The 25,567-nt window shown below is 40.9% G+C and overlaps 1 protein-coding gene across 21 annotated transcripts in view; it reads right to left on the bottom strand.

The window, feature by feature from the left end:
- Positions 1 to 25,567, bottom strand: part of CASK (calcium/calmodulin dependent serine protein kinase) — a 333,687-nt gene that overhangs the window by 96,543 nt on the left and 211,577 nt on the right. For 16 of the 21 annotated variants that reach the window (XM_087721747.1, XM_087721750.1, XM_087721748.1 and 13 more), the window contains exons 10-12: positions 25,393 to 25,492; positions 7,115 to 7,132; positions 50 to 171 (exon numbers count right to left, since the gene is read on the bottom strand). In XM_087721747.1, coding sequence (XP_087577873.1) covers positions 50 to 171; positions 7,115 to 7,132; positions 25,393 to 25,492 — 240 coding nt within the window. The remainder of the gene's footprint in view (positions 1 to 49; positions 172 to 7,114; positions 7,133 to 25,392; positions 25,493 to 25,567) is intronic. The other 5 variants (XM_087721749.1, XM_087721758.1, XM_087721763.1 and 2 more) reach the window with 1 other exon arrangement.

The raw sequence follows: 25,567 nt of genomic DNA, 5'->3' as shown, positions 1-25,567 counted from the left end.
GATTATAGCTAAAATTAAACAATTTTTTTAAAGAGAAAAAAATACTTACATCTAGTAATGTATGAAGATGCTGATCTTGAAAAACACTATGCAGAAAGTCTAAGTCTTTTTCACTGCAATCTGTAAGTGCATGAATTTCTTCTAGGCTGTCTAACACCTGTGAAACTGCTCCTATTATTAAGCCCAGGGAGAAAGAAGAAAGAAAACTATTTAGAATAAATCATCATAATTTGATCATATTTCACTGCATTGAGTAAAATATGAACATTAATAAAGCAATAATCTTTTCAATGAGGAAAGTATTTGAAAAGGAATGTGTCAAATGAATTTAAATTTAGCTTTTAAAGGAAAAAAAAATCTAAAGATGGCGCCTACCATCTGTAGAATGGGTGACCTTGAATACATAGCTGATCTTAAAGAAAGAATTCAACAATTATGAAAACATCAGTTTAGTTCAGATAGACAGGAGGGATTGAGGAAGAAACTAAGATTGCCCTACTTTGATTCTCTTTAGTATAAGAGAATAGAATCTTTGTCAGAGTTTGTCAAGATTCAGTTATTATATGCCAAAATAATAAAGTAGAATTGGTACTTTTGCAGCGTCTGTTTCCCGATTTCAAAGTTCTATCATAATATTTTGAACCTGATTGTATCTTTTTGAATAAAAATGCTATAAAATGATACAGAAAGTTAACAGTATCATGAACATACATATTTAATCATGTTGCAAAGCAAAGCAAAGCAAAAGAATCCCCTTGAAAAGTTTTCAGAAGAGCCACCGACCCTTGGCCGGAATCCTGCGCAGCTGCATCCTTTCCTATATGGGCAGTTGTTTTCATCTTGGAGAGCAGGGCCTTCGCCTTCCAAAAACTCACCCTCCCCTGGGATTTCACCTTCAGATAAGGGAGATGGGCTCCTAGCAGAAGGTCCAGGAGATGAAGTTTCAGTCCAAGGCCCTTGATCATCTCTTGAATCCCCCTCAGGGTACCCAATGTCTGATTGTCCAGCTATACTACAGTGAGGTTACAAAGACTGACTTGAGAGACCGCCTTCTGCTGATTACCTCCCACAGACCCATTCGATCCCACAGATTAGGCCTCCTCCGTATTCCATCTGCTGGCCAATGTCGGCTGGCGACTACTCGGAGGAGGGCCTTCTCTGTGGCTGCTCCGGCCCTTTGGAACGAGCTCCCCGTGGAGATTCGGACCCTCTCCACCCTTCGGGCCTTCCGGATGGCCGTGAAGACCTGGCTGTCCCAGCAAGCCTGGGGTTGAGTCCCCCCCCTACTCGAATTTGCTGTGTCTGTTGTGCTTTTAAATTGTTCGTATTGTCTGATTGTTTTTGTCTTACTTTTTTTAATTTCCCCTCCCTTGGCTTTTGTTCAGCCGCCCTGAGTCCCTTCAGGGAATAGGGCGGCCTACAAATTGAATAAACTCCAAACTTTGTTGAAATGTGGTCATCTCCTGCCTAATTGCTTGGGGTATCCACTTCCTAAAATAGGCAGGCATCCGGATGGGTCCCGGCCCCAGTAGAAATGAAGGAGGGCTGTGATGTATGTAATCCATCTCTAGAAGTAGAAGGACCCAATTGTCTAATTAGGCCCACACCATCCTCTTGCTCACTTAAAGCCTCAGGTAACCAAGCTCTAGGTTGTCTGGAAGGGCCTGGCTTATCCATATTAACCGCTAAGGGAGAGGTCTCTGATGGCTTAGATTTTTTACATTGTGCACTAATTGGCTGTTTACTGGCCTTAGCTATTGCCTTGTCTAAGGCTTTTTAGCTCTGATTGGCAGCCTTCTCCTCAGCCCTAGACACCTTCTCCCGAGCCCTGGCCTTAGCCTTAATTTTTGCTGCTGCCGCCAAGGTATCTGAGTGAGGCTTAGTAAGACCTTTGACTTGACATTCAGATCCCAGTGGAGAAGAATCAGTCAGGGCTGGGCCTGAAACAGTATTGCTCTCTGCCATAGCAGTACCTACACCCAGCTGCAAAAGTAAGTCAACGGTCAGTGCAATGCCAGGCGCTTAAGCTGTAGTATGTCGAAGTAGGTGCTCCAAGCGAGGTGGGTAATCACCCAACAGGGTAGGTGGAGCTGACCTGAATTCCTGTAAACAGATGGCCAACCCATGGGGTAGGCAGAAATAACCAGTTCCCCATGACTATTTTGCAGCTAATGCTGAGAAAGGGTAGGATGCTGCCAATGCGATTAGAAACCTCGGTCCTTTAATGCAAGGAAATAGCAGCTAGAGGGCAATAAAATGGCCACCGAAGCCACTTGGAATAGCGGCTCCGGTGCTTGGAATAACTGTCAGAGGCAACAAAATGCCATCGCTGTAATTGGAGCCCTGAAATACCATTTGCGCACCAATACAAATGATGCAAAGCAAACAAAATGGCCGACACTGACAGAGCGCTTTGAGGCGACCATTAGTGCTTGTGAAGAAGACGCGGGAAAAGTTGTTGGCTGTGCGCTGTAATATAGGCTACCGCCAATTCTTGTCCCAGTTCAGAACTGAAGCATCAGTTCACCGTCCCCGCTCTCTATTTCCTCAGTCGCTGCTGTCAATTAGAGATTGGTGCAGATATGAACGCCCAAAGGCAACTGACACCTCCTAAACTGTCTGCAATTATAGCAATAGTTTCGCTGCAGTCGAAATTGACCATGGTAGTTTTAACTTGCCAGGTCTTCTTTGAGCCGATAACTATTAGCCTTCCTCTTAGTAAATTGTTGTAAGGCAAGGTTTCCGAGCTCAACAGTCTGGGAAGCATCAAGTGCTATAATTTGGGCTAGCCGAGCCCTCAACGGTGCCTACGGCACTACTCAGAGCAGTTAACCTTCCTCCTTCATATCTATCAATATCCAAATGTTTGAAGCACAAATCCAACAATCTTTCAAAATGAACAAAGAGCTGAAGGAAAACAGTCCTGCGAGCTGAGACTGAATTGAAACACTAGGGACCGTTGCCAAGGAGACGTGTCTTCAGAATTTCAATTCCGTCAACTAGCTAGAACAACCCATCCTGGACTCTTCCATCGATACCATGGAGAATTCTTAATTTATAAATCCCAGTTATAGAAACAGGAGCTAGAAATTGACTTAGAAAAGTAATGTGACTTTGCAAGCAATTTTATGCTGCATGACAGCATAATAAACCTACTGATGCTCATTAAATCAACTTGGAAGTTCCAGATAGTATAAACTGAAAATAGAGCATAATTGGGGGATTTTTTCACACATCAAAAACTTCAGAGAAAAGTTAGACTATAAAAATGTTGTAGGAAAATAAAAATTCAGAAGGATAGAGAGTCAGAAAACAGAGGACATAATTGAAATTTTTTAAAAAGGAAATACGGGAAGTCCTCAACGTACGACTACAATGGAGCCCAAATTTGTTGTTAAGTGAGGCATTTGTAAAGTGAGTTTTGCCGTATTTTATGACTTTTCTTGCCACAATTGTTAAGTGAATCACTGCAGTTGATAAGTTAGTAACCTGGTTGTTAAGTGAATCTGGTTTCCCCATTGACTTTCCTTGTCAGGCTGTTGCAAAATGGGATCAGGTGACCTTGGGACACAGCAATGGTCATAAATATGAACAAATATCTGAATTTTGATCACATAATTATGTGCAAAGGTCATAATTGTGAAAAGTGGTTGTAAGTCATTTTTTTCAGTGCATCTGTAACTTTGAACAGTCACTAAATGAACTATTGTAAGTGGAGGACTACCTATAAAGGAAACAGTACACAAAACAGTATGCCTATACCAGGAAGTTTCTAATGCGATATGATTTAATCCTAAAGCTCAAAACAAAACATCTTTGCTATATTAGGAGACAGAACATTATCAAAGATGACTTAGGACCAATGTATATAATTATTTGGGGCTTACAGTAACATATAGATTATTTTAAAAATAAATCTGCTTTTGTAGTTATGATTATCGTGTTTCAGTGTGATTGAGCTTCTCTTCTGAAATAGGTTTGAAAAATGGGGATTCAACAAGTAGTTGTTAAAATCTTGGAATCCTAGTGGACAACCATTTAAATAGGAGCTAGCCGTGTGCAGCAGTTGCCAAAAAAGCCAACACAGTTCTAGTGCATAAACAGAGGGACAGAATCAAGATCACATGAAGTGTTAATACCACTTTATAATGCCTTGGTAAGGCCACACTTGGAATACTGCATTCAGTTTTGGTCGCCACGATGTAAAAAAGATGTGGAGACTCTAGAAAGAGTGCAGAGAAGAACAACAAAGATGATTAGGGAACCGGAGGCTAAAACATATGAAGAACGGTTGCAGGAACTGGGGATGTCTAGTTTAATAGAAAGAAGGACTAGGGGAGACATGATATCAGTGTTCCAATATCTCATGGGTAGCCACAAAGAAGAGGGAGTCAAACTATTCTCCAAAGCATCTGAGGGTAGAATAAGAAGCATTGGGTGGAAATTAATCAAGGAGAGAAGCAACTTAGAACTGAGGAGAAATTTCCTGACAGAACTATTAATCAGTGGAACAACTTGCCTCTAGAAGTTGTGAATGCTCCAACACTAGAAGTTTTCAGAAGATGTTGGATAACCATTTGTCTGAAGTGGTGTAGGGTTTCCTGCATAGGCAGGGGGTTGGAGTAGAAGACCTCCAAGGTCCCTTCCAACTCTGTTATTCTATTCTAAGGGGAAGGTAATTTTGCAATAACTGTAATTATTGTGAAGAAAAAAACATTGTTATATATTCAATATGGCTTAAATAAATCAATTTTGATTATGATTAAACCTTTGAAGTACTAGTAGTCTTGTTTAACAGAAAAATACAAATTCAAGTGATGTGTGAGACCTGTAATATAACAATAGGTTTTTCAATTCTGTAGGGAGAAGCATCCATGCATTTCTCTAGGCTTATTTTGCCTATCCCACAAGGGAATTTCAATTAGGATTAGTAGAAATAATGGAAAAAGAGAGACCTCTGATGCACAGGATAAAGAAGATATTAACAAACAACTTACTCTTTTAAATAAGTTGAACTAAGTGAAAGTATTTTTTCCCAAGTCATGGATTGTAATTTTGAGAAATTTGAGAGAATAATGGAAATCATGTCCTTATATTTAGAAAGCAAGGAAAAGAAAATCCACAAAATTGGATATGATATTATACTAAACCAAACCAAAAAGGTTAAATAAGAATATATGAGCATTTATAAAAGACAATTGCTAGAAATCAAAACAAATTGATAAAGAATAAATAATATCCAGTCAATCTTACTTCATCTTTTTGGGGTAAGCATCACTGCATTATAAGAATACTATTGACACAGTATATTTTGATTTAATATCTTTTTAACAAGATTTCCTAACATTTTTCTTTAAATGTATCAAGTTAATTGGGCAATTGTATTCAATTACAGTAGTGCTTATTAATAGTTCTGAACAAAGGTTTCTAATAACCTGTTTCCCCAAAAATAAGACCTCCCCGGATAATAAGCCCAATCGAACTTTTGAGCACTTGCGCTAAAATAAGCCCTCACCCGAAAAATAGCCTCCCCCCAAATATTGCAACACAGCAGCAGCCCAGAGGTGACCACGCTCGCTGCCTCCTGCACCTCAAAAATAATAAGACCTCTCTGAAAATAAGACCAAGCGCCTATTTTGGGGGTCAAAAGAAAATAATACCCTGTCTTATTTTCGAGGAAACACAGTAGAATATATTATAAATTGCATGTCGACAGTGAAGAAACATAAAATTGTTCTGAGATCTCAAATGAAAGACATATTGCCCATTTAAATAGATGATGAATAATACTTCTGTTATAAAAAATGGTTGAGGAAGATAGATCTTGCTAACATTCATGCCACTCATATAAAAGTTATTCATTCAAACTATTACTAACTTTTTACAGACATGGAGATTTAACATAAGTAATATGCCTTTTAATATAATGTATGTTTGAATGTGTCTCAGTTATGATCCTCTTGTTCCAACAAAGATCAAAGTCAGATCAAGAATATTTTAGATAGATATTGCACAATCTCTAGCATTTCTGCTCAGTAATAAAAATGGAAGAATACTAATATTTTAATGAAGCTTTTTAATTACATTTTGGTAAGAAAGAAGTTAAGTAATACCTGCATTAAATCATGAAATTATAAACACCAGAAAGTAATGCTCAGTTGTTAATATTTGTATATAAATATATATCTACAGTTTTTTGGATTCTGTGAGTCTGTTCTTCTTTTATCTATTTATTTATATACTGTTATTATTTTTTACAAATAACTCAAGGCAACAAACATCCAATGCCTCTTCCTCATCCTGCTTTCCCCACAACAACAATCCTGTGAGGTAGGTTAGCTTGAAAGACTGTGATTGACCAAAAGTCACTGAACTGGCCTTTGATAACTAAGGTGGGATTGAACATATGCTCTCCTGTTTTCTATAAAGATTTAAGCTTTTCTTTCTTGTGCCATTAAGAGACAGATACTCTAAAAGTATCTATCATGAACAGTTGCTGCAACCTTGTTTGAAAAAGAATTCTTCCCTAAAATTAAACTTTTAAAACAAATAATTTTAATTGTACTGATAGTCCTCAATTTACAACAATTCATTTAGTGACCATTCAAAGTTACAATGTCATTGAAAAAAGTAACATGACTGTTTTTCACACTTATAATCATTGCAACATCCCCATGGTCATATGATAAATATTCGGATGCTTGGCAACTGGTTCTTATTTGTGACATTTGTAGTGTCTGAGGATCAGCTTTTGTGATCTTCAGGCAAGCAAAATCAATGGGGAAGTCAGATCCACTTAACAACCATGTTGCTAACTTAACAACTGCAGTGATTCACTTAACAACTGTGACAAGAAAGGTGGTAAAATGGGGCAAAATTCACTTAACAAATGTCTTGCTTAGCAACATACATTTTGGTAGTAAGTTGAGGACTACCTGCATTCAGCTTCTACCATGAGCATATTGAAATAAAAATTTCCTGTTCTTTATTCTTTAATTGCTTAGATAGTATTAAAATTAGAAAATGTTGAGCAAGGAAAAAGCTGATTTAATCACGCAAAGCCAAACATAATAGCTAAATGCATAGCTTTAGTGGAAAACAAAGGGATACCTACTTTCTGCAGCTAGAAGTCCTAGCAGGAAGGCAGCATTTAGACAAACAACAAATAGTATGAGGATTTCAAAACAATTGTAAAAGCTGCAATTAGAAGCATTAGCATAGCCACAACAAAACAAAATAAATTAAAACCCACCACACTTTATTAAGTTGAAAAAAATGCAGTATATGACAAGGATTTACATTATATTTTCACAGTGCTGCACATCCAACTTTTTAATAATTATTAGATTTGAAATTTAAGGAAGTACAAAATACTTACTGCCTGTTATACTATGTTTAAGTGAGGAAGCTCATTTATTTTGTTATATAAACAGTTAACACACGTATATCACAGATTTACATATTTTAATGAATATAGGTTGCAACTGTTAATAACTTTATTGAGATCAATTTATTAAAATCAAAAATTATACATCAATCTGTGAAATTAAAGTTGGCTTAATCATAAGTTTAATATTCTCAATTAACAATTAAAAATCAATACTGCTTTTATTAAATTTGAAATAAAAATTTATGTTCTAAAAACAAGTAATAATAACCCCAATAAAACTATGATAACAATTTCAGTACTGTGAATGAATTCAGGTACAATGTCAGAAATGCAATGTGATGCAACCAACTAATGTTATTGTATTTATAGGAATATGAACACACACAGACACACACACAGACACACACACACACACGTATGAAATTGCTATCTTGAACTTAATACCTATAAAACTATAAAGTGATGCAACCAACCAATTTTATTGTAATTATAGGAACGTAAGTATGTATGTATATATATGAAATTGCTACCTTGAACTTCATACGTATGGCTTATTTTTCATATTTTACTGTCAGTTAAAACTTAACTAAACTCTTTTCTTACAAAATAAAATAAATACAAATACAAAATAATGTACTACTTTCATTTCAGAAATGAAGTATTATAAATACATATACACATACTGTATATGCAAAACAGATAAAATAAAAACATAAATGTAGCTAAATAAATATTGAATCCATTAATATTTTAGTAGCACTTATACCTTTTAATTTCTTCAGAAAATGTGAAAATTTAAATGATGCCCATCACAAGCACGAAGGACCTATATAATAATTGTCTTTTTTTAAAATTATAACATTTATTTATAGAAATTCTTCATTGATTGTAGTACTAACTACAAAACAGGACTTATCTTTAGCAATTTCCCCCCCAAAGATATTTTCATTTTACTCCATACTAGGTAATCAGAAATTAGGAGATTAAAACATATTCCCACTCCATTCACAAATACATAATCAAATGAATTATATTTTAACATTAGATTAGTGCCATATATAAAAGAATGATGTAATAGATCAATTCTATCCACAATTATTCTGGAGCTATCAGATCTGGGTTAGAGTGATTTCTAGATGGCAGTAAAGAGACAGATTTTGCCTGATCTTATAACTATCACGTAATCAGAAATCTCACTGTATTTAACAGCATTAATTCCAGCCTATAAATTACATAGCAAGATGGGAAACACCACTCTTGTAGAAACCTGTAAACCTGATAGAGGTAACCCATCTACTTTAGCACATTGAGCGCAAACTTTTCTGCTCAGTCAGATTTGAAAAGAAAAAGTATTTTCACAGCAGAAAGGGGAAAATACCCTAGAAAATACCCTATGTATAAGATTGAGCAGGCAGAGGACAGAGTGGTAGAACAAGTCAGAATCAGGAAAAGCAAACCATGATCATTTACGACTATTAATGGTTATGCAGAAAACCATGAGTAACTAAAGCTATGGTATGGAAATAAATCAATTGCTATTAATATAAAACTTCTCTGAAAGCTTTTTTTCTTAAATATTACTAAAATTGTATATATTATGTGGATTCTCCTTAATGTATGAGGACTTTATGTATTTTGAGCTGCACATGCATCAAGAGAAGAGCTGTATGTGGAAAAAGAGATAATATGTTCATATTACAGAACAAACCAAAATCATCCCCCCGCCTTATTGATGCAAATTGGGGGTGACAGATGGGGAGGAGTGGGACGGGGAAGGAATGATATTTCCAACTCCTGGGCCAACTGGCCTTCCCGGCAGTGCTTTCTCTGCCTTTCTGCATTGGCTGTCAAAGATGAGGTTTTTGTGGGCAGAAGAGGTTGCCCCACCCACCACCACCCAGATGCCTTCACTTCCCGCAAGCATTTCTTTGCCTACCTCATTTCCAGCTGCATTGCATTTCTCGCCGCATCATGTCTGCAGCATCCATGCTGGCTGCCCCTTCCGGGCCGGAGATAGAATGCCACTGCGTTTTAAGTGCCAGTAGATGCCTTCCCTCTGGCGGGCCTGGGCAACTGTTGGAGACAGAGACAGGCTCGTTTCAGTGCCTGGTGTCCAGATGCCCTCGCTTCCCCCAAGCCTTTCTTTGCCTACCTGATTTCCAAGTCAGTCACGCTTCTCCATCCCGTTTTTCATCATTGTGTGCAGGGAAACAAATTTGTGGGACTAAAAAAAAATTCAATCAATCAATTCTAACTTTGTGAGATCTTTTCTTTTCATGAGAAGTTGGAATTGACTGAACTTTTTTTTGTAGTCCCACAAACTTTTGTTTCCCTGCACATGATGGTGAGAAATGGGACGGAGAAACGCGATGGACCTGGAAATCAGGTAGGCAAAAAAAATGTTTTGGGGAAGTGAGGGCATCTGGGTGCCAGGCGCTGAAATGGGCCGTCTGTCTCCAGTTGCTCAGAACCGCCAGAGGGAATGCCGGAATCTATTGACACTTAAACCCAGTGGCATTCCAGCTCTGGCTGGGAAGGGGCAGCTGGCATGGGCGCTGCAGGCAAGATGCCCACTCACTTCAGCATCCTTCCTGACTTTCTGGCACTCCACTGGCACTTTTGCCCTTGGCTGCTGCCTTATACGCAGGCACAGCGAGCCAGGCTGAGGCACTGCGGGCCAGAGGGATTGAAATGGACACTATTCAACAGGTTTGCTGAACTCTACAAAGATTGAACTGGTGCGAACCACCTGAATCCCATCACTGAAATGCACAAAGAAAGAGATATAGACTAATATAACTATGCTTGCTCAGCTTAGCAAGCATAGTTATATTAGTAAATCATATTAGTTTCACTATTTTTATGATTTCCAACTACAGGTGATCCTTGATTTATGATCACATTTGAGCCTAGAATTTCAGTTGCTGAATGAAACAGTTGTTAAATAAGATGTCATATGACAACCACTATGCTGGCTCATCTATTTGCTATTGTCAATCACCTATGTGGGTTGTTAAGTGGAGTGAGGGACTGCTTCAACAGGTTGGAGAGGCCCTGGGTTCTCTGGTACATATAAATCTGCTGTGGGTCAGGAGGCCTAAATTGGTTCCAACCCAGTTAGCCACCTGAGGAATCTCAGTTTGTTGCAGACACTACATAAGCAAAGCTACTATGTCCTTGTGGGTGGGGCCTGCTGCCAATTCAGCTATGCAGGTGACCCTGAGCTGGCTTCAGGGGCTACTGACATACATAAAGCTGTTGTAGTTGTAGTTGTAGTTGCGTTTATTTATAGGCCGCCCTTTTCCCTGAGGGGACTCAGGGCAGCTAACAACTTATGGGAGGGGAAGACATACAATAACATAAAAATACAATATGTAGTTAAGATCAAACAACATTCATTCAACATTCGGGCGGGGGCAAACTATAGTCTTTACCCCCAGGCCTGGCGGGATAGCCAGATCTTGAGGGCTGTGCGGAAGGTCTGAAGGGTGGTGAGGGTACGAATCTCCACGGGGAGATCGTTCCAGTTGTGGTCCTAAATTTGGGTCAATTGTTGAGTACCCAAAATGCAGTCAAGTGACTGCAGGGGGGAGGAGGGCTGTTCGACCTTTGGACTTAAATACCTTTTGCGGGTCCATTGTAAGTCAAGGGCTACCTTTCTTATTCCTCTAATAAGGCAAAAGATCATGGGAAAGAAAAAATAAGAATTTGCTTCAATTGGGCTATGAGGGGGGAAAAATGCAAGAGGGTACAAATATCCTCAAAAGTCTGCCTACTATGCCTTCCTACAAGATTTGCACTGAGACTGTTACAGAAGAAAACTTTCTGCTGTTTCAAATATTCTCCAAACACCAGTGTAAGTATGGCTACAATTAAAGTCACAGAAGACAAAAAACAGCGAAAAATAACTTTCATTTTTCTTTTTGTACTAGTATTTTAAAAGAGCAAGATAATTGCCTTTATTTCTCATGTGTTATAACAAATGACCAAGTTATTTTCTTTGGTAGTGGAGTTGTCAATATTAATAATATAATGCAACTTTTAATAAGCAGAAACTTTGTATAAAAAGTATATGTCAGATGCGACTTCATTTAATAATCAGGAAAGAAACCACTCAACTCCATTTGTTTGAAATAAAGTGGACGTTTACTAATTATAAACGAACAGTAGCAAAGCTAAGCTGAATCTGGTTAATTAGGCGCGAAAGCAAAGAATATCATGTATAATTCAATCCCCTCCCCTTGGCACCCCAGTCCATAGTCCAATTATAATGCACCCAACTGTCAGGTGGGAGATAACTTCAAAAGACATCACCAGGATGGAATGCCGGACAGTTAACCTTGGCGGGAAACTCCCTTCCTCCACATGCGCAGTAAGATGGTCAGGTCAGCATCTAGAATCTTCCTCCAGCACATCATGATTCCCCTCCCAAATACCATGCTCCCCCTCCCCATTACAATGGCAGCCGAAGCAGCAGCAAAGCAGAGGCTGACATCCGGCCCTCCTCCAGAAAAGGACGGTCAGACCTGCAGAAACGAAAAGAACACAAACAAACAGACACACAACAATACATAAAAGAGAGAAAGGGTAAGGGAGAGAAAAAAACCAAAAGAAAGTAAAAATTAGGAGATTGTCCGACAATCAGGGCTTGTCCGGATAAGCAGAGTAGAACTTGCGGAGCAGACGAGGCGCCCGAACATGGGACCCGTCAACCCATTCAGTGTGAGACGGGGGAAAATGCTTCCAAGCCACCAGGTACTGAACACGGTTTCGCTGCTTACGAGAGTCCAGAATCTCACGGATCTCAAAATGTTGCTCACCCTCAATCAAAAGCGGAGAGGTGGAGGAGGGAGAGGTGGTCTCAAAGAAGAAGTGCAGAGAGGCTTCAGGACATTAACATGAAAAACAGGGTAAACCCGGTTGAGATGCTTAGGCAACCGGAGACGGACAGAAACAGGGTTGATGATTTTGACAATGGGAAACGGGCCAACATATTTGGGCCCCAATTTCTTTGATTTCTGGGGTGTTTGAAGAAATCTAGTGGATAAATAAACTTGATCACCAACTTTGTACTCATAGGGCTTAGTCCGTTTCTTATCAGCCTGTTTTTTATGAGCGCGGTGCGCAGCATCCAGTGTCTGGAGAGCCAAAGGCCAAATGACCCGAATGCGATCACTCCACTCGGACAGCGACGACACTTGCGGCTGCTCACGAGGAATCTCAGGAATGGGCACAAAATCCTGGCCGAACACCACACGAAAAGGGATAAAACCAGTGCCGCTGTGGACGGAATTATTGTAAGCCACCTCAGCATGCGGCAACAAATCCACCCAATCATCCTGCTGGTAGTTGATGAAACAATGTAAATATTGTTTCAGTACAGAATTAGTCCTTTCACAAGCCCCATTAGTCTGAGGGTGGTGGGAGGAGCTTAGCCCCTGGGCGGAGCCAATCCGCTTCAGAAATGCTTTCCAGAAGAGGGAGGTGAACTGAATACCCCTGTCCGAAATGATGCGGTTGGGCACCCCATGCAAGCGATAAATACGATAAATAGCGAGAGATTTAGCAGAGGGGATCTTGGAGCAAGGGATGAAATGGACCTGTTTGGAGAATAAGTCCGTAACAACCCAAATAACAGTGTGTCCCTGACTTTCTGGAAGTTCGACAATGAAATCCATGGAGATATTCCACGAGGCCACTGGGCAAGCCACCGCCTGGAGTAACCCTTGGGGCTTACCCGGAGGGCGTTTAGCGGCAGCACAAATGGGACAACTGGCAACATATGTCTCAATGTACTTTTTCAACGAGGGCCACCAAAATTGCCGCTTGATGAGGTGTAGAGTCTTGACGAACCCAAAGTGCCCAGCCATTCGGGAGTCATGAGCCCATTGAAGAACAATGGATCTAATGGACACATATAACTTCGCTCCAATCCAAGGCAATTCATCCTTCATAGTGCATTCATTCATGTGCTGTTGGAACCAGTCATCTCCAGTAAGGGCCTTTTTTAGGTTAGAAAGAAAGTCCTGAGTGACCTCCACCTTAGAAGTTGCTTGACGTCTAGTAACAACAGGAGCAGCGAGGCTCTTTGTGGGAATGACAGGCTGGACCACACTGAGCTTAGAATAGTTGTACTGAGGGAGTCTGGACAAAGCATCAGCCATAAAATTCTTCCCCCCTGGAATGTATTTCAAGGTAAAATTGAATCTATTGAAATGCTGAGCCCAGCGCATCTGCTTAGGAGAAAGTTTTCTGGGCGTTCTCAAAGCCTCCAAATTTTTATGGTCAGTCCACACCTCGAAAGGGTGTTTGGCACCCTCCAGAAAATGGCGCCACGTGGACAAAGCCCAGCGAACAGCAAAAGCTTTTTTCTCCCAAATGGCCCAACGTCTCTCCGTGTCGGTCAGTTTGCGAGAGGTGTAAGCGCAGGGTTGTAATTTACCTTGGCTATTAGCTTGAAGTAGTACAGCACCCACAGCCAGTCACTGGCGTCAGCTTGGACCACAAAAGGTTCATCCATGTCCAGGTGTTTGAGAACTGGTTCCTCTGCAAAAAGGCGTTTTAATTTCTCTAAAGCAGCTTGACAGTCCATATTCCAATCCAGCGGCTTGCTAGGTTTGGGTTTAGCCCCTCCCTTAGGCTTAAGGAGGTTAGTTATTAGGAGAGCTATCTTAGCAAAGGAGGGAATAAATTGATGGTAGAAATTAGCAAACCCCCAAAACTTTTGCAATTGCTTACGTGTACGAGGGGCCTCCCACTCGGTGACCGCTTTGACCTTAGCGGGGTCCATTTCAATACCCCTGTGTGAGATGCGATAGCCCAGGTAATCAACCTTCTCATGATGGAATTCGCACTTGGATAATTTGGCATAGAGTTCAGCCGCCCAGAGTTTTTTTAGCACTGTGTGAACAAGCCTCACGTGTTCTTTACTTCCATGTAAATAAGGATATCATCTAAATAGACGATAACTCCTTTGTAAAGATGGTCATGTAAAACCTCATTAATCAGCTGCATGAAAACTGCTAGCGCCCCCTGTAGGCCAAACGGCATTACTCGAAATTGGAAACAACCAAGGGGGCATTGAAAGCAGTTTTCCATTTGTCCCCCTCTTTAATTCTGACTCTATAGTACGCTTCTCTTAAGTCCAACTTAGTGAAAATACGGCCCTTCCCCAGTTGGTCCAGCATGTCCTTCATCAGTGGTAATGGGTACAGGTTCTGAGCTGAGATGCAGTTCAGGTTTTTGAAGTTCACACACAATCTGAGGGAGCCATCTTTCTTTTCTCTGAACAATACTGGCGCTGCTACCTTGGGTCTTGCTGGCTCAATGAAACCCCTTTCCAAGTTTTTATCAATGAATTTCCTAATTTCCTCCATCTCTTTAGGGGACATTGAATATATTTGGGGCTTTGGAAGCTTTACTCCAGGTAAAATATCAATGGTGCAATCTATGGGTCTGTGAGGGGGCAATTTATCAGAAGATTTCTCACTAAAAACATCCTTGAGGTCCCAATATTCTTTTGGAATTCTTTCCTCCCCCTCAATTCTCTCCTGCCCCCTGGCTGCCAGTGTGGGGGTAGTAGTATCAGAGGCTAGAGTTTCAACTTTCCCCTCAGGGGGTGTGGTTGTTCAAATCCGTAACCAACCCTCTCTCCAGTTAATGCGTGGGTTCCATCTACGGAGCCAGGGGAGTCCTAAGATAAGGGGCTGGTCCATCCCAGGGGCCACAATAAAAGTTATTAATTCCTGGTGGTGCCTATCCACATCTCGATGGGTTCAGTGGAAAAATGAGCAGGACCCCCTCCTGCAATAGAACCCTCAATTTGGCAAAAAGGAATAGGGACTTTTAAAGTCTTTCATTTTAAGCCCAGTTTCTCCACCATCACAAGGCTTATCATGCAACAAGAACACCCAGAGTCTAATAGAGCTAAAAGTTTCTCTGTTGCGCCAGAGGAGGGCACTCTAAGCTCAATTGGGATAAGCATAGGACCAGATCGGGAACTTACCCAGCACTGAGAATTCTCATCATCAGATTCGTCAGACGAGCTGGGGCTTCCGTCTCCCTCCTCCTCTGGCTCGAAGCATCAAGAAACATTCTCAGCAGCGAAGGCAGCCTCCCTCCTCTTGCTTGGAGTCTTCTCCGGTTTCCCCTCCCTCCGGGGGGGGGGAGCAGGTTGAGTCAGTTTGACGCGGCAATTCATAGGACAATGCCCCTCCTTTCCGCAGTGGAAACAAGCGAAAGGCTTAGCTTTTCCCACAAAACTTCCCCTTCCTTTACTCCTTGGGCGGGGGGAGGGGTTAGGAGGTGCTGGGGGATTTCTCAACTTCTCCCTCTCTCATGCAACGCAATCTGACTAAATCCAATTCCACATCTGCTGCGTTTTCATACCAAGTTTCTAAACGACGGGGAAGGTGTCTGTTTATGCATTGCTGATAAACATCTTTATCCAAGCCATCAGTGAATTGATCCAGCAAGGCCTCTTCCGACCACTCCCTCATATAGGCTGACAATTCCTGAAATTCCTGCACATAGTCAGGCACAGTTTTCTTTTCCTGTTTAAGGGCCGTAAATTTCAGCCTAGTGCGACGCTCGGTCAAAGGGTCGTCGAACCTTCTTCTCATGGCTGCCATAAATTCATCAAAATTCCTCAGGAGAGGGGAATTGCATTTATGTAGCCCGACCATCCAGTGGGCCGCTTTCTTCTCCAAAGCCATTAACACCATTCTCACTTTAGTTTCATCTGTTTCTAAATCAGGCCCATATATTTCCATATAATTCCAGACCTGAATAATAAACAACCCAAGGCCTCTGGGGTCTCCATCATATTTTACGCTTAAGGGTGGGACCTTAGCCATCCTGCGTCGCCTGCCCCCCCCGCTCTTGGAATGTCTCTAGCCGCAGGGGGGGAGGCTGGTTCTGGGTTTTCTTGTGCACATCCCCCTTCGGCCCCTCCAGTTTCCCTTAAGCCATGCATTGAGTACCTTTTCTCCAGCTCCTCTGTTGGCTCCCTTTCCACAGCTCTCTCTCGAATTCGACATTCACTCCATGCCTCTTCGAGGAGCCTCATGGCATGGGAGATTTTGTAGTTTTTTTCTCCAATGCCACTCCAGCCAGCCACTGGTTTTTTCTTTGGCCTCCTCGTGAGTCCAGCTTGTAATTCCTCAGGTTCCTCTTTCTGTCCCACACCCCAAGTCCATCTGGGACGGACAGCAGGTTCTTCCACTCTCAGTTCGGCCAGTCTTTCTGTTAGAGATGGTCCCGCTGCTGCCCCCACTTCTTCCTCCTGGTCACTTTCATGCAAAGATATTTTTTTTTCTTCTTGTGAGGGCACCCCCCTCGGAAGTTGTTCGCTCTGGGATGGGTGCGATTGAGATTCAGCTTATTGTCAGATGCGACTTCATTTAATAATCAGGAAAGAAACCACAGCTCCATTTGTTTGAAATCAAGTGTACTTTTACTAATTATAAACGAACAGTAGCAAAGCTAAGCTGAATCTGGTTAATTAGGCATGAAAGCAAAGAATATCATGTATAATTCAATCCCCTCCCCTTGGCACCCCAGTCCATAGTCCAATTATAATGCACCCAACTGTCAGGTGGGAGATAACTTCAAAAGACATCACCAGGATGGAATGCCAGACAGTTAACCTTGGCGGAAAACTCCCTTCCTCCACATGCGCAGTAAGATGATCAGGTCAGCGTCTAGAATCTTCCTCCAGCACATCATGATTCCCCTCCCAAATACCATGCCCCCCTCCCCGTTACAATGGCAGCCAAAGCAGCAGCAAAGCAGAGGCTGACAGTATATTTGTATTTGTTTATACCAAGTCTTTACTATGCCTACATAGTTGATTACATCTGTCTTCAAATTTTCAAAAATGTTAAAATACGGTTGGGGATTTGCTCAACTCTAGAGTGACTTCAGACTGATTTGGACATTTAAAATATGACAATGACATTGACATTGAATCTTTATTGATTAGCCCTTGAGCAATCAATAAAGTGCAAAGTTCCAGAAACAAATAATTACTAAAATTCAATAAAAGCAATTTAAAATGGAATTGGAATAAAATATAGTCTAAAATGAAATTGGAATAGAATACAATAATTTAAGATATAGATCAAATATGATATTATTATATTTCGGTGTAACCTCTGAAATCTACCCCAATCAGTCTCACATATGCAGATCTCGACCAAACCATTTTGTTTAAGTACTGTGCTGTACTAAATGTTATTTTTAAGTTCTGGCCGCACATAAGGTAAATTGTTTTGATATGGGGATTCCAATGGTTTATTTGTTTGGTATATAGACCAAGGTACCTGTCTCTCACCCCCTTACACAAGCAACAATCAAATAGGATGTGAGGTCTTCTACCTCTGCCGCTCTGCAAATGCAGAAGTGCTCATTGTAGGGTATAGAATGGAATCTCCTATATCTGACCATTGTGTCAAGCTGTTAGAATCTCGTTCGTGTAAATATCTTCCTAAGATGTTTTGGCAATTGTTAACTTCAAATAGCTGTCTACTTGAAAAGTATGTTTGTATTTACTCAGCCATTTCAAGTTACCCACCTTACTAAGGATAGCTACACTATATTGCCAAAAGCATTCGCTCACAACTGCTTCTGATTATATAGATGGGTGAGCGAATACTTTTGTCAATATAGTGTATATCATTTTGTGCTTCTATATCCTTAATTCTTTGGGCAGCTCTTTTTTTAAATTGTTCTCCTGTTACACAAGAGATAGGAAGCTTCTTACAAAATTTGTTAGTTTGGTGATCCAGGAGATTTTGTGATTGTAATTTTATGTGCTCTAGTAGACATAACTTGGGAAGTCTATCAATTTCCATTTCATTGACTTTGCACCAATCAATGAATATGCTCTAATTTTGGATAGTGCATGAATTGTATGAATTCCCAATTCAGCTCTAACTGCTTCAGCAGATGTTCTTGGATCTACACCCAAAATACATCTCATGTGCCGGGACTGTGTTTGTTCTAGAACTGTGGTTAAATATAGACCCCCAAGCCTACATATATGAGCACAGGGGTAACCTTAGCTTTATAAACCTTAATTAAGGGGGCTAGGGAACCTGGGTAACTATGGTTCTTTAGTTTAAGCAGTAAATTCAAACAGGCTTTTGCTCTGAATGTACTCTGCTGATGATGGCAAGCCCAAGATCCAGTCTTGGAAAAAGTTACACCTAAATATACAAAGGTGTTGACCTGTTCAATTGGTTCACCATCTAATTGCTACTTATGTCTCTGATGGTGTTTTCCAAACACCATTATTTTTTATTTAGATTTACTGATGATTAGGGAGTTATCCTGGCAATAAGAGCTGAATCTTCTTAATAGCCTACATAATCCTACTAGTGAATATGATAATAAAATCATATCATCAGCATAAAGCAAGTTGTTACAGCAAGTATTTAGGCTTGTCGATTTGTGTACCATGGGATCCTTCATTAACGCTGGCACGTTGTTGGTATATAAACTAAATAATAATGGGATCAGGATACACCCTTGCCTTACTCCTTTATTTGTGTGAATCCTATTAGTCAGAGCCCCATTAACCCCATACTGCACCCTCAAACAGGTACTTGTGTAAAGGGCTTTAATGAAAGCCAGGAGTCTAGTTTCTATTTTAAGAGATGTCAATTTACTCCAGAGTACTTCTCTGTTTACCATATTAAATGCTGCTGTAAGGTTTATGAAAGCAGCAAACAGGGATCTCCTCTTATATGCATATTTGGCAATTAGATGGTTTAAGATAAAGCAGTTATCAATATTAGATAAGCTTTGTTTAAAACCTGCTTGTTCTTTTGTGAAGATATTGTTTTCCTCTACCCAGATTTCAATTCTGTTCAAAAGGTACCTAGCATATATTTTTGCTGCAATGTCAATCAGGTTAATGGGCCTATAATTACTAGGATCCTTTTTATTCCCTTTTTTATATATTGGAACAACTATTACCATCTTCCACCCATCTGGTATATGGCAGGTGTTATTTATTTATGTGTATAAAAAGACTTACCAATACTGGACCCCACCAATTGGGAAATTTCTTGAATAATTCTGCTGGTAAAAAATCCTCACCTGGGGATTTATGGATTGTATCTCCTTTTCCCAGACTAGTGGCCAATGGGGGGGGGGGGGGATTCTAGGGTTTACTAGATTACTGTTTAAAGACAGTTTCTTTACAGGTTCTGTGGAACCAAACAAACACTGATAATAATTCGCCCAGTTCTCAGCAGAGATTGGTATATCAAACGCAAATCTCCATTCCTTCAGGACACCAGCTACACCAGCTACAGAGTGCCAAAATATTACTGAGTTATAACTTTTGGCAGCCAACTCTAGTTCTGACCAGACTGAAACTTTTTTTCTTTAATGTTATAATTTTTTTAATATTCCCTTCTTGTGTGCAACATCTCAGCTTATATAGGAGAAGTAGGATTCCTTTGGGCAAGCCTCATGGCTGCCTTCAATTTCTTTTTCAGTGACTGGCATTCAGGATCAAACCAACAGGGTCTACCCACTCGGGCTCTTTTTGTAGCAGGTTTCGTTGTTAAGTGTTTCTTTAGAATATTACAGACATTAGAGAATGCATTGAAGGCTGACAGCCAGTCAGTAGTAGATGATTGGATTGTTCTAGCCCACTTAGTAGCATTCTCTGTTTTAAGGCAATCTATTATTGCCTTAGTATCAACTTTGGCCCAAATTAACTTTTTATTTTGGACCACCTCTACCTTTTTGGTGAGCCATCGGTCAGCTATGTTATATTGTCTTAAATCTGAGCGGCCTCGCAATGTCTCAAGTACAGGCTGATGATCGCTGCTTGACCCAGTACACTGCTTGAATTGTCTGAGTGGTATGTGTAAGGATACATATAATTCATATAAGTATAATCTTTATTGTTATTGTACTTAAATATAATGAAATTGGTTTTAACCTCACTGGTGCAAATTATAACAGAAATGAAAAAAGAAAGAAAAAAAAACTAGCATGTGCATGAAGTGATTGTGGTTGTATTTAAAAGTCTCACAGCCCAAGGATAGAAACTATCTTTAAACCTGTTTGTTCGGCTGGCTATACTTTGATGTTTTCTGCACAATGGCAGAAGTGCAAAGAGACACTGACCAGGGTGTGAATCATCTCTGAGTATCTTCCTTACTCTGCTAAATCAGCGAGATCTGGCAATGTCATCCAGTGGTGTCAAAGGGCAACCAATGGTTTCTTGTGCCAAATTGATCACTCTCTGTAGTGCCTTCCTGTCCTCAGCTGTTAAACCAGCATACCATACTGTAATACAATATGTGAGGACACTTTATATGGTGGACCGATAGAAAGAGGTCATCAACCCTTGTTCCACCTGATTTTTCCCAGGACTCTTAAGGAAATGAACTCTCTGTTGGGCCTTTCCAATCACCAGAGACGTGTTGTTTTTCCAGGTGAGCTCTTTACTAATAAGCACTCCCAAGAATTTAAAAGAGGAAACCCTCTCCACACAGCCCCCCCCTCGATATACAGTGGGGCAGGTTCCTCTCTGTGCTTCCAGAAATCTAGCACCATCTTCTTTGTCTTACTAGTATTTAGATGCAAGTTGTTTCTTGAGCACCATGTGGATACCTTCTGGACTTCTTCCCTGTACGCTGCAAACTTTATTATGGTGTTGGATGGATCAGAGGATATGCAGTCATATGTATACAGTAAGTACAGGTATGGGCTGAGCACACAGCCCTGAGGGGAGCCTGTGCTGAGCTTCAGCGTGGAAGATGTAAAGGACCCAACCCTTACTGTTTGTGGACAATCCGTCAGGAAGTCTTTGATCCATTCACAAGTGAGGGGAGGGAAATTCAGATCAGTCAACTTTTCAATGAGAATTCCTGGTAAGATGGTGTTAAAGGCCGAGCTATAGTCTATAAAAAGCATTCTGAAATAATACCCAGATTTTTCAAGGTGGCTCAGTGCAATATGTAGTGGTGATGGTGTCTCCTGTCGACCTGTTGCCTCCATAAGCAAACTGGTGTTGATCAAAATTTGGTGGAAGACAGGACCTGAGGTGTTGTAGGACCAATCTCTAAAGCACTTCATCACTATAGATGTCAGTGCAATGGGTCTACAGTCATGCAAACTTTTTATGGCTGCTTTCTTCGGAACTGGGATAATTGTGGCTGTCTTCAAGCATGATGGGACTCTAGCCTGTTACAGGGAGAGGTTAAAAATCCTTGTCGGGACCCCTGTTAATTGTTCAACACAGGTTTTTACCACTTTCCCCAACACCCCGTCTTGACCTGCAGCTTTGTTGGGATTTACAGCCTTCAGCTCAGCTCTCACTTGATGTTCATCCAGGGTGAGTGGCTGGAGGTCAGACGGCCTTTGGGCTAGAGCCATAGAGACTGATCTTTTGACCTCAAAGCGGGTGAAGAAGCTATTTAGCTCCTCTACTAGCAGGGCATTAGCATTGGCTATTTTTTTCGTATTGCCCTTATAGTTGGTTAGGTGTTGTAGCCCCTGCCACACCTGGGAGGTATCCTTACCTCCCAGAATTTGGAGATTACCCTTGAAAATTAAGGAGACTAGAAGCAGGCCAGCAGCATTACTTTTGCAGTCTCTCTCTCTCTCTCTCTCTCTCTCTCTCTCTCTCTCTCTCTCTCTCTCGCCACTGAGAATGGTTATCAAAAACTCACCTGGGACTCCCTTCTTCTGATGGAGCTCATACAAAGAGGGACCCAACCTAGCAGTCAAATCTCCTAGTAATACCACTATGGATTGAGGATACAATACAGATATATCATCTATGACAGTGATGGTTAACCTGTTGTTGGGTGCCAAAAATGCAAGGGCGTTTGCCAGCACCCATAATGCAAAGCACACACACCTCCATGTGTATGAACGCATAACCCCACCCCCCAAAGCGCTGCACTACTCGCCTCCAAGCTGAGCTTGGTATTTCCTCTGGGGTGGGGCGGGGGAGGCCATTTTTGCCCTCCTCAGGCTTCAGCAAAAGCGTCTGGAGGCTGGGGAGGATGAAAAACAGTCCCAACGGGCCAACCAGAAGTTCTGTGGCCTGTTGGGTCTGTTCTTTGCCCTCCCCAGCCTCCGGAGGCTTTCCTAAAGCCAGGGAGGACGAAAATGGCTTCCTCCAGCCCTCCAAGGCCAAAAATCAGCTGGCTGGCGTGCGCATACGCACTGGAGCTGTCGGCTTGCATGCCAGCAGATATGGCTCCGTGTGCCACATAGGTTCACCATCAGGGACCTAGGATAACTTCCAAGCCAATCCAGTATTCAGAGTTATAATACTTGGATGTGTTTGGAGGGATATACACATTTACCAGTATTAACTTGAACTTTTCATATTCAAATTTGACAGCTAGGAAGTACGAATACTTATCTTTGTTATATAGTTTCTTCCCCTGCCATTGCAACTCTTGCTTTATAAGAATGCATAGCCCTCCAGAGTGTCTCCCTTTGTTTTTTGTTTTTTTGGGCTGGGGAGGCCCATCCCTGAAAGCCTGGCAGTTGTACTGGTTTGTCCACTTAAGTTAACCAGGTTTCTTGTAAGGCTATTACGTCAAATCTAGGGATTAGTCCACCATCAACCCTCCCTTTCCAGCCAGCTACGTTCCAGGTCATCATCTGTATGGAGTTCCTGGATGCAAGGTGGTCTGGCTTGGTTGGTTGGCTAGCTGGTAAAAATTCTGGATGTCAACTTGATGTTGGAGCCAGGTTGATATCATCTATGCTTCCCATATTAACACAATTGTTGTGAGATTCAATATTTCATGGTTGCAGAACTTGTTGATGCTCCTCTATATCTTAATTGCCAGTGTCCTTCTGCCCTTGCTCCAAGAATGAGATTTTTTCAAATAGGCAGGTATACCAGCTTAGATCTACAAATGTGGATTTATGTCCATTTATGGAGGGATGTAGCTGAGGATTTATCTTGTGAGAAGATGTTGTGGAAACTTCTAAGTCAAATGAGGATGGCAGCTTGATTATATTCTTAGTGTTTGTTGTCTTAGGGGGTACTGTGTGATGAAGCCCTTTTTCTTTCAGCTGTTTCTCAGAGTCTGGGTCAGTCAGTGCAGTTACCCCTGTCAGCCTGTGTGACACTACCTTTTTTTACTATTGAGCTAAAGGCAGATTGATGGTTAAATATATTGTCACAAGGTTGAGCGATTAGTGGAGCCAAATTAAATAGAAGTTTTGCTGTAGACTGAGTTGTTGTCAGAGCCTCTTTTAGATCATCCAATCTTTGAATAATATTACTAATTCAGATTCAGGCAATGCACTGAATAGGTCAATCAGCATTTCTTCTGGCACATTCTTAGCAGTTTCGGCAGCTGTGGGTAACACAGTTTGTATATCACTCCTTTGCCTTCTCAGGGTTAATTCAGCTGCAGCAGCCTCAGGCTTAGCAGTGTGAGGGCTGTTGGAGTCTGGATTTAAAGCAACAGTTCCCTCTTGGTTATGCTGTTTCAGGAGTGGGCACACTTTGAGCAGAAGACCCATATTGGAAATATTGAAAAGGTGCTTAGAAAGGGCTTCATTCTAAAGAGCATAGAGAGAATTGTGGGCTTGAACGATAGGAGAATTCTCATACATTGCCTTCTCACTGGCAGCCACTCTGTATGTAGTAGATCTATCAGAGTGAATTCACAGTGGAGCAGCTGGTTCAGGGACAGCCTAACAGCGCCCTCTATTCACTCTGTTGTCATATACGTGCAAGGTAACCTGGTTAGTTTGCAGACTGTAGTTATACTGGTCATCTCTTAGGCCTTTGCCTGACTTAGTGTTTTCTTTTTGAGTGTTCACATTTTTGGAAAGAAGACAAGGCCCTTCTCTAGTTTCATTTTCTGAATTAGCCATCCCATATCTATCCGTGGTTGAACTCCCAAGTCTTTTGGCAGTATTTGGGTGGCTCCTAACAAACTTTGCAAAAGATTCTTTCAGGCAGTCAACCTTATTTATGACAGTTGATAAAAGTTCATAGATTGCGTTTACAGTTTGAGCTGTAAGCAAACATTGTCTAGAGAGGAAATCTGTCACATTTCCCTCCTTTAAATTTATTACATCTCCCTCCTGTGCAAGGAAGGTTGCTGCTGAGTTCCAAGGAGGGGAACCATTCTCTGAGAGGGAGGACAGTTCTACATTCTGTTTGCTTTCAAGTTCAGTTTGTAAGTCCCATTCCAATGAGTCACATAAATTAAATTTATTTGATAAGGCGACTGCAGATGAGTTACTTACTGGAACAGACTGCCTGTTTGCAGTATAATCTTCAATTTTCTGCTGCTTCAATGGCTTGGATGAACTATCTGCTGCTGAGTGCTGTTTCTTTCTCCTTTTTCCCATTCTTAAAAATCCTGGCTTGTATTGTTAAAATGTATCTAAAACGAATGGTAGCCACACTATATGTGTTTTTATAAAAGTCCGGTATAGATTAAAAATAGATTAGAAATGAGTTAAAAATATAAAAATAAATACATACATACATACATACATACATACATACATACATACATACATACATACATACATACAAAAACCTAATTTACAATTTACCGTGTTTCCCCTAAAATATGACAGGGTCTTATTTTCTTTTGACCTCCAAAATAAGCACTTGGCCTTATTTTTTGGGAGGTCTTATTATTTTTGAGGTGCAGGAGGCGGCGAGCGTGATCACCTCATGGCTGCTGCTGTGTTGCAATATTTTCGGGGAGGGCTTATTTTGGGGGGAGGGTTTATTTGAGCACATGCGCTCAAAACCCCGATTGGGCTTATTATCCGGGAGGTCTTATTTTTGGGGAAACAGGGTTTGATTTGATTTTGATTTGATTTAATAAATTTATAGGCCGCCCAATCCCGAAGGACTTTTTTTGTATGGTCTATGGGAAAATTTCTGTAAAGCCAAATTTATCTTAATGAGGTCTTACCTGGTTCTGGAAGCATCTGTAAAACTATGTCATAGCTAAATATACTTTTGATAAAAGTACCTGAGGAAGTTGGGTCTTCCGAGAAATCTGGCAGTTCTTCAGGGGGATCACCATAGAAGGAATTGAATTTGTGGCTTGATACAGCTGCCAGTACTGCCCCCTAGATAAATAAAAACCTGTTACTAACTGCACATCAGTGTTATTTCAACAAATATTATGAATCACTTTAGATTAA

The sequence above is a fragment of the Thamnophis sirtalis genome, unplaced genomic scaffold, assembly GCF_051295495.1.
Source record: "Thamnophis sirtalis isolate CommonGarterSnake01/CBP01778 unplaced genomic scaffold, rThaSir2_p1.2 scaffold_8, whole genome shotgun sequence".
NCBI classification, from domain to species: domain Eukaryota; kingdom Metazoa; phylum Chordata; class Lepidosauria; order Squamata; family Natricidae; genus Thamnophis; species Thamnophis sirtalis.
The sequence above is the reverse complement of the archived record's forward strand: the minus strand, read 5'-3'. Positions and strand labels throughout refer to the sequence as shown.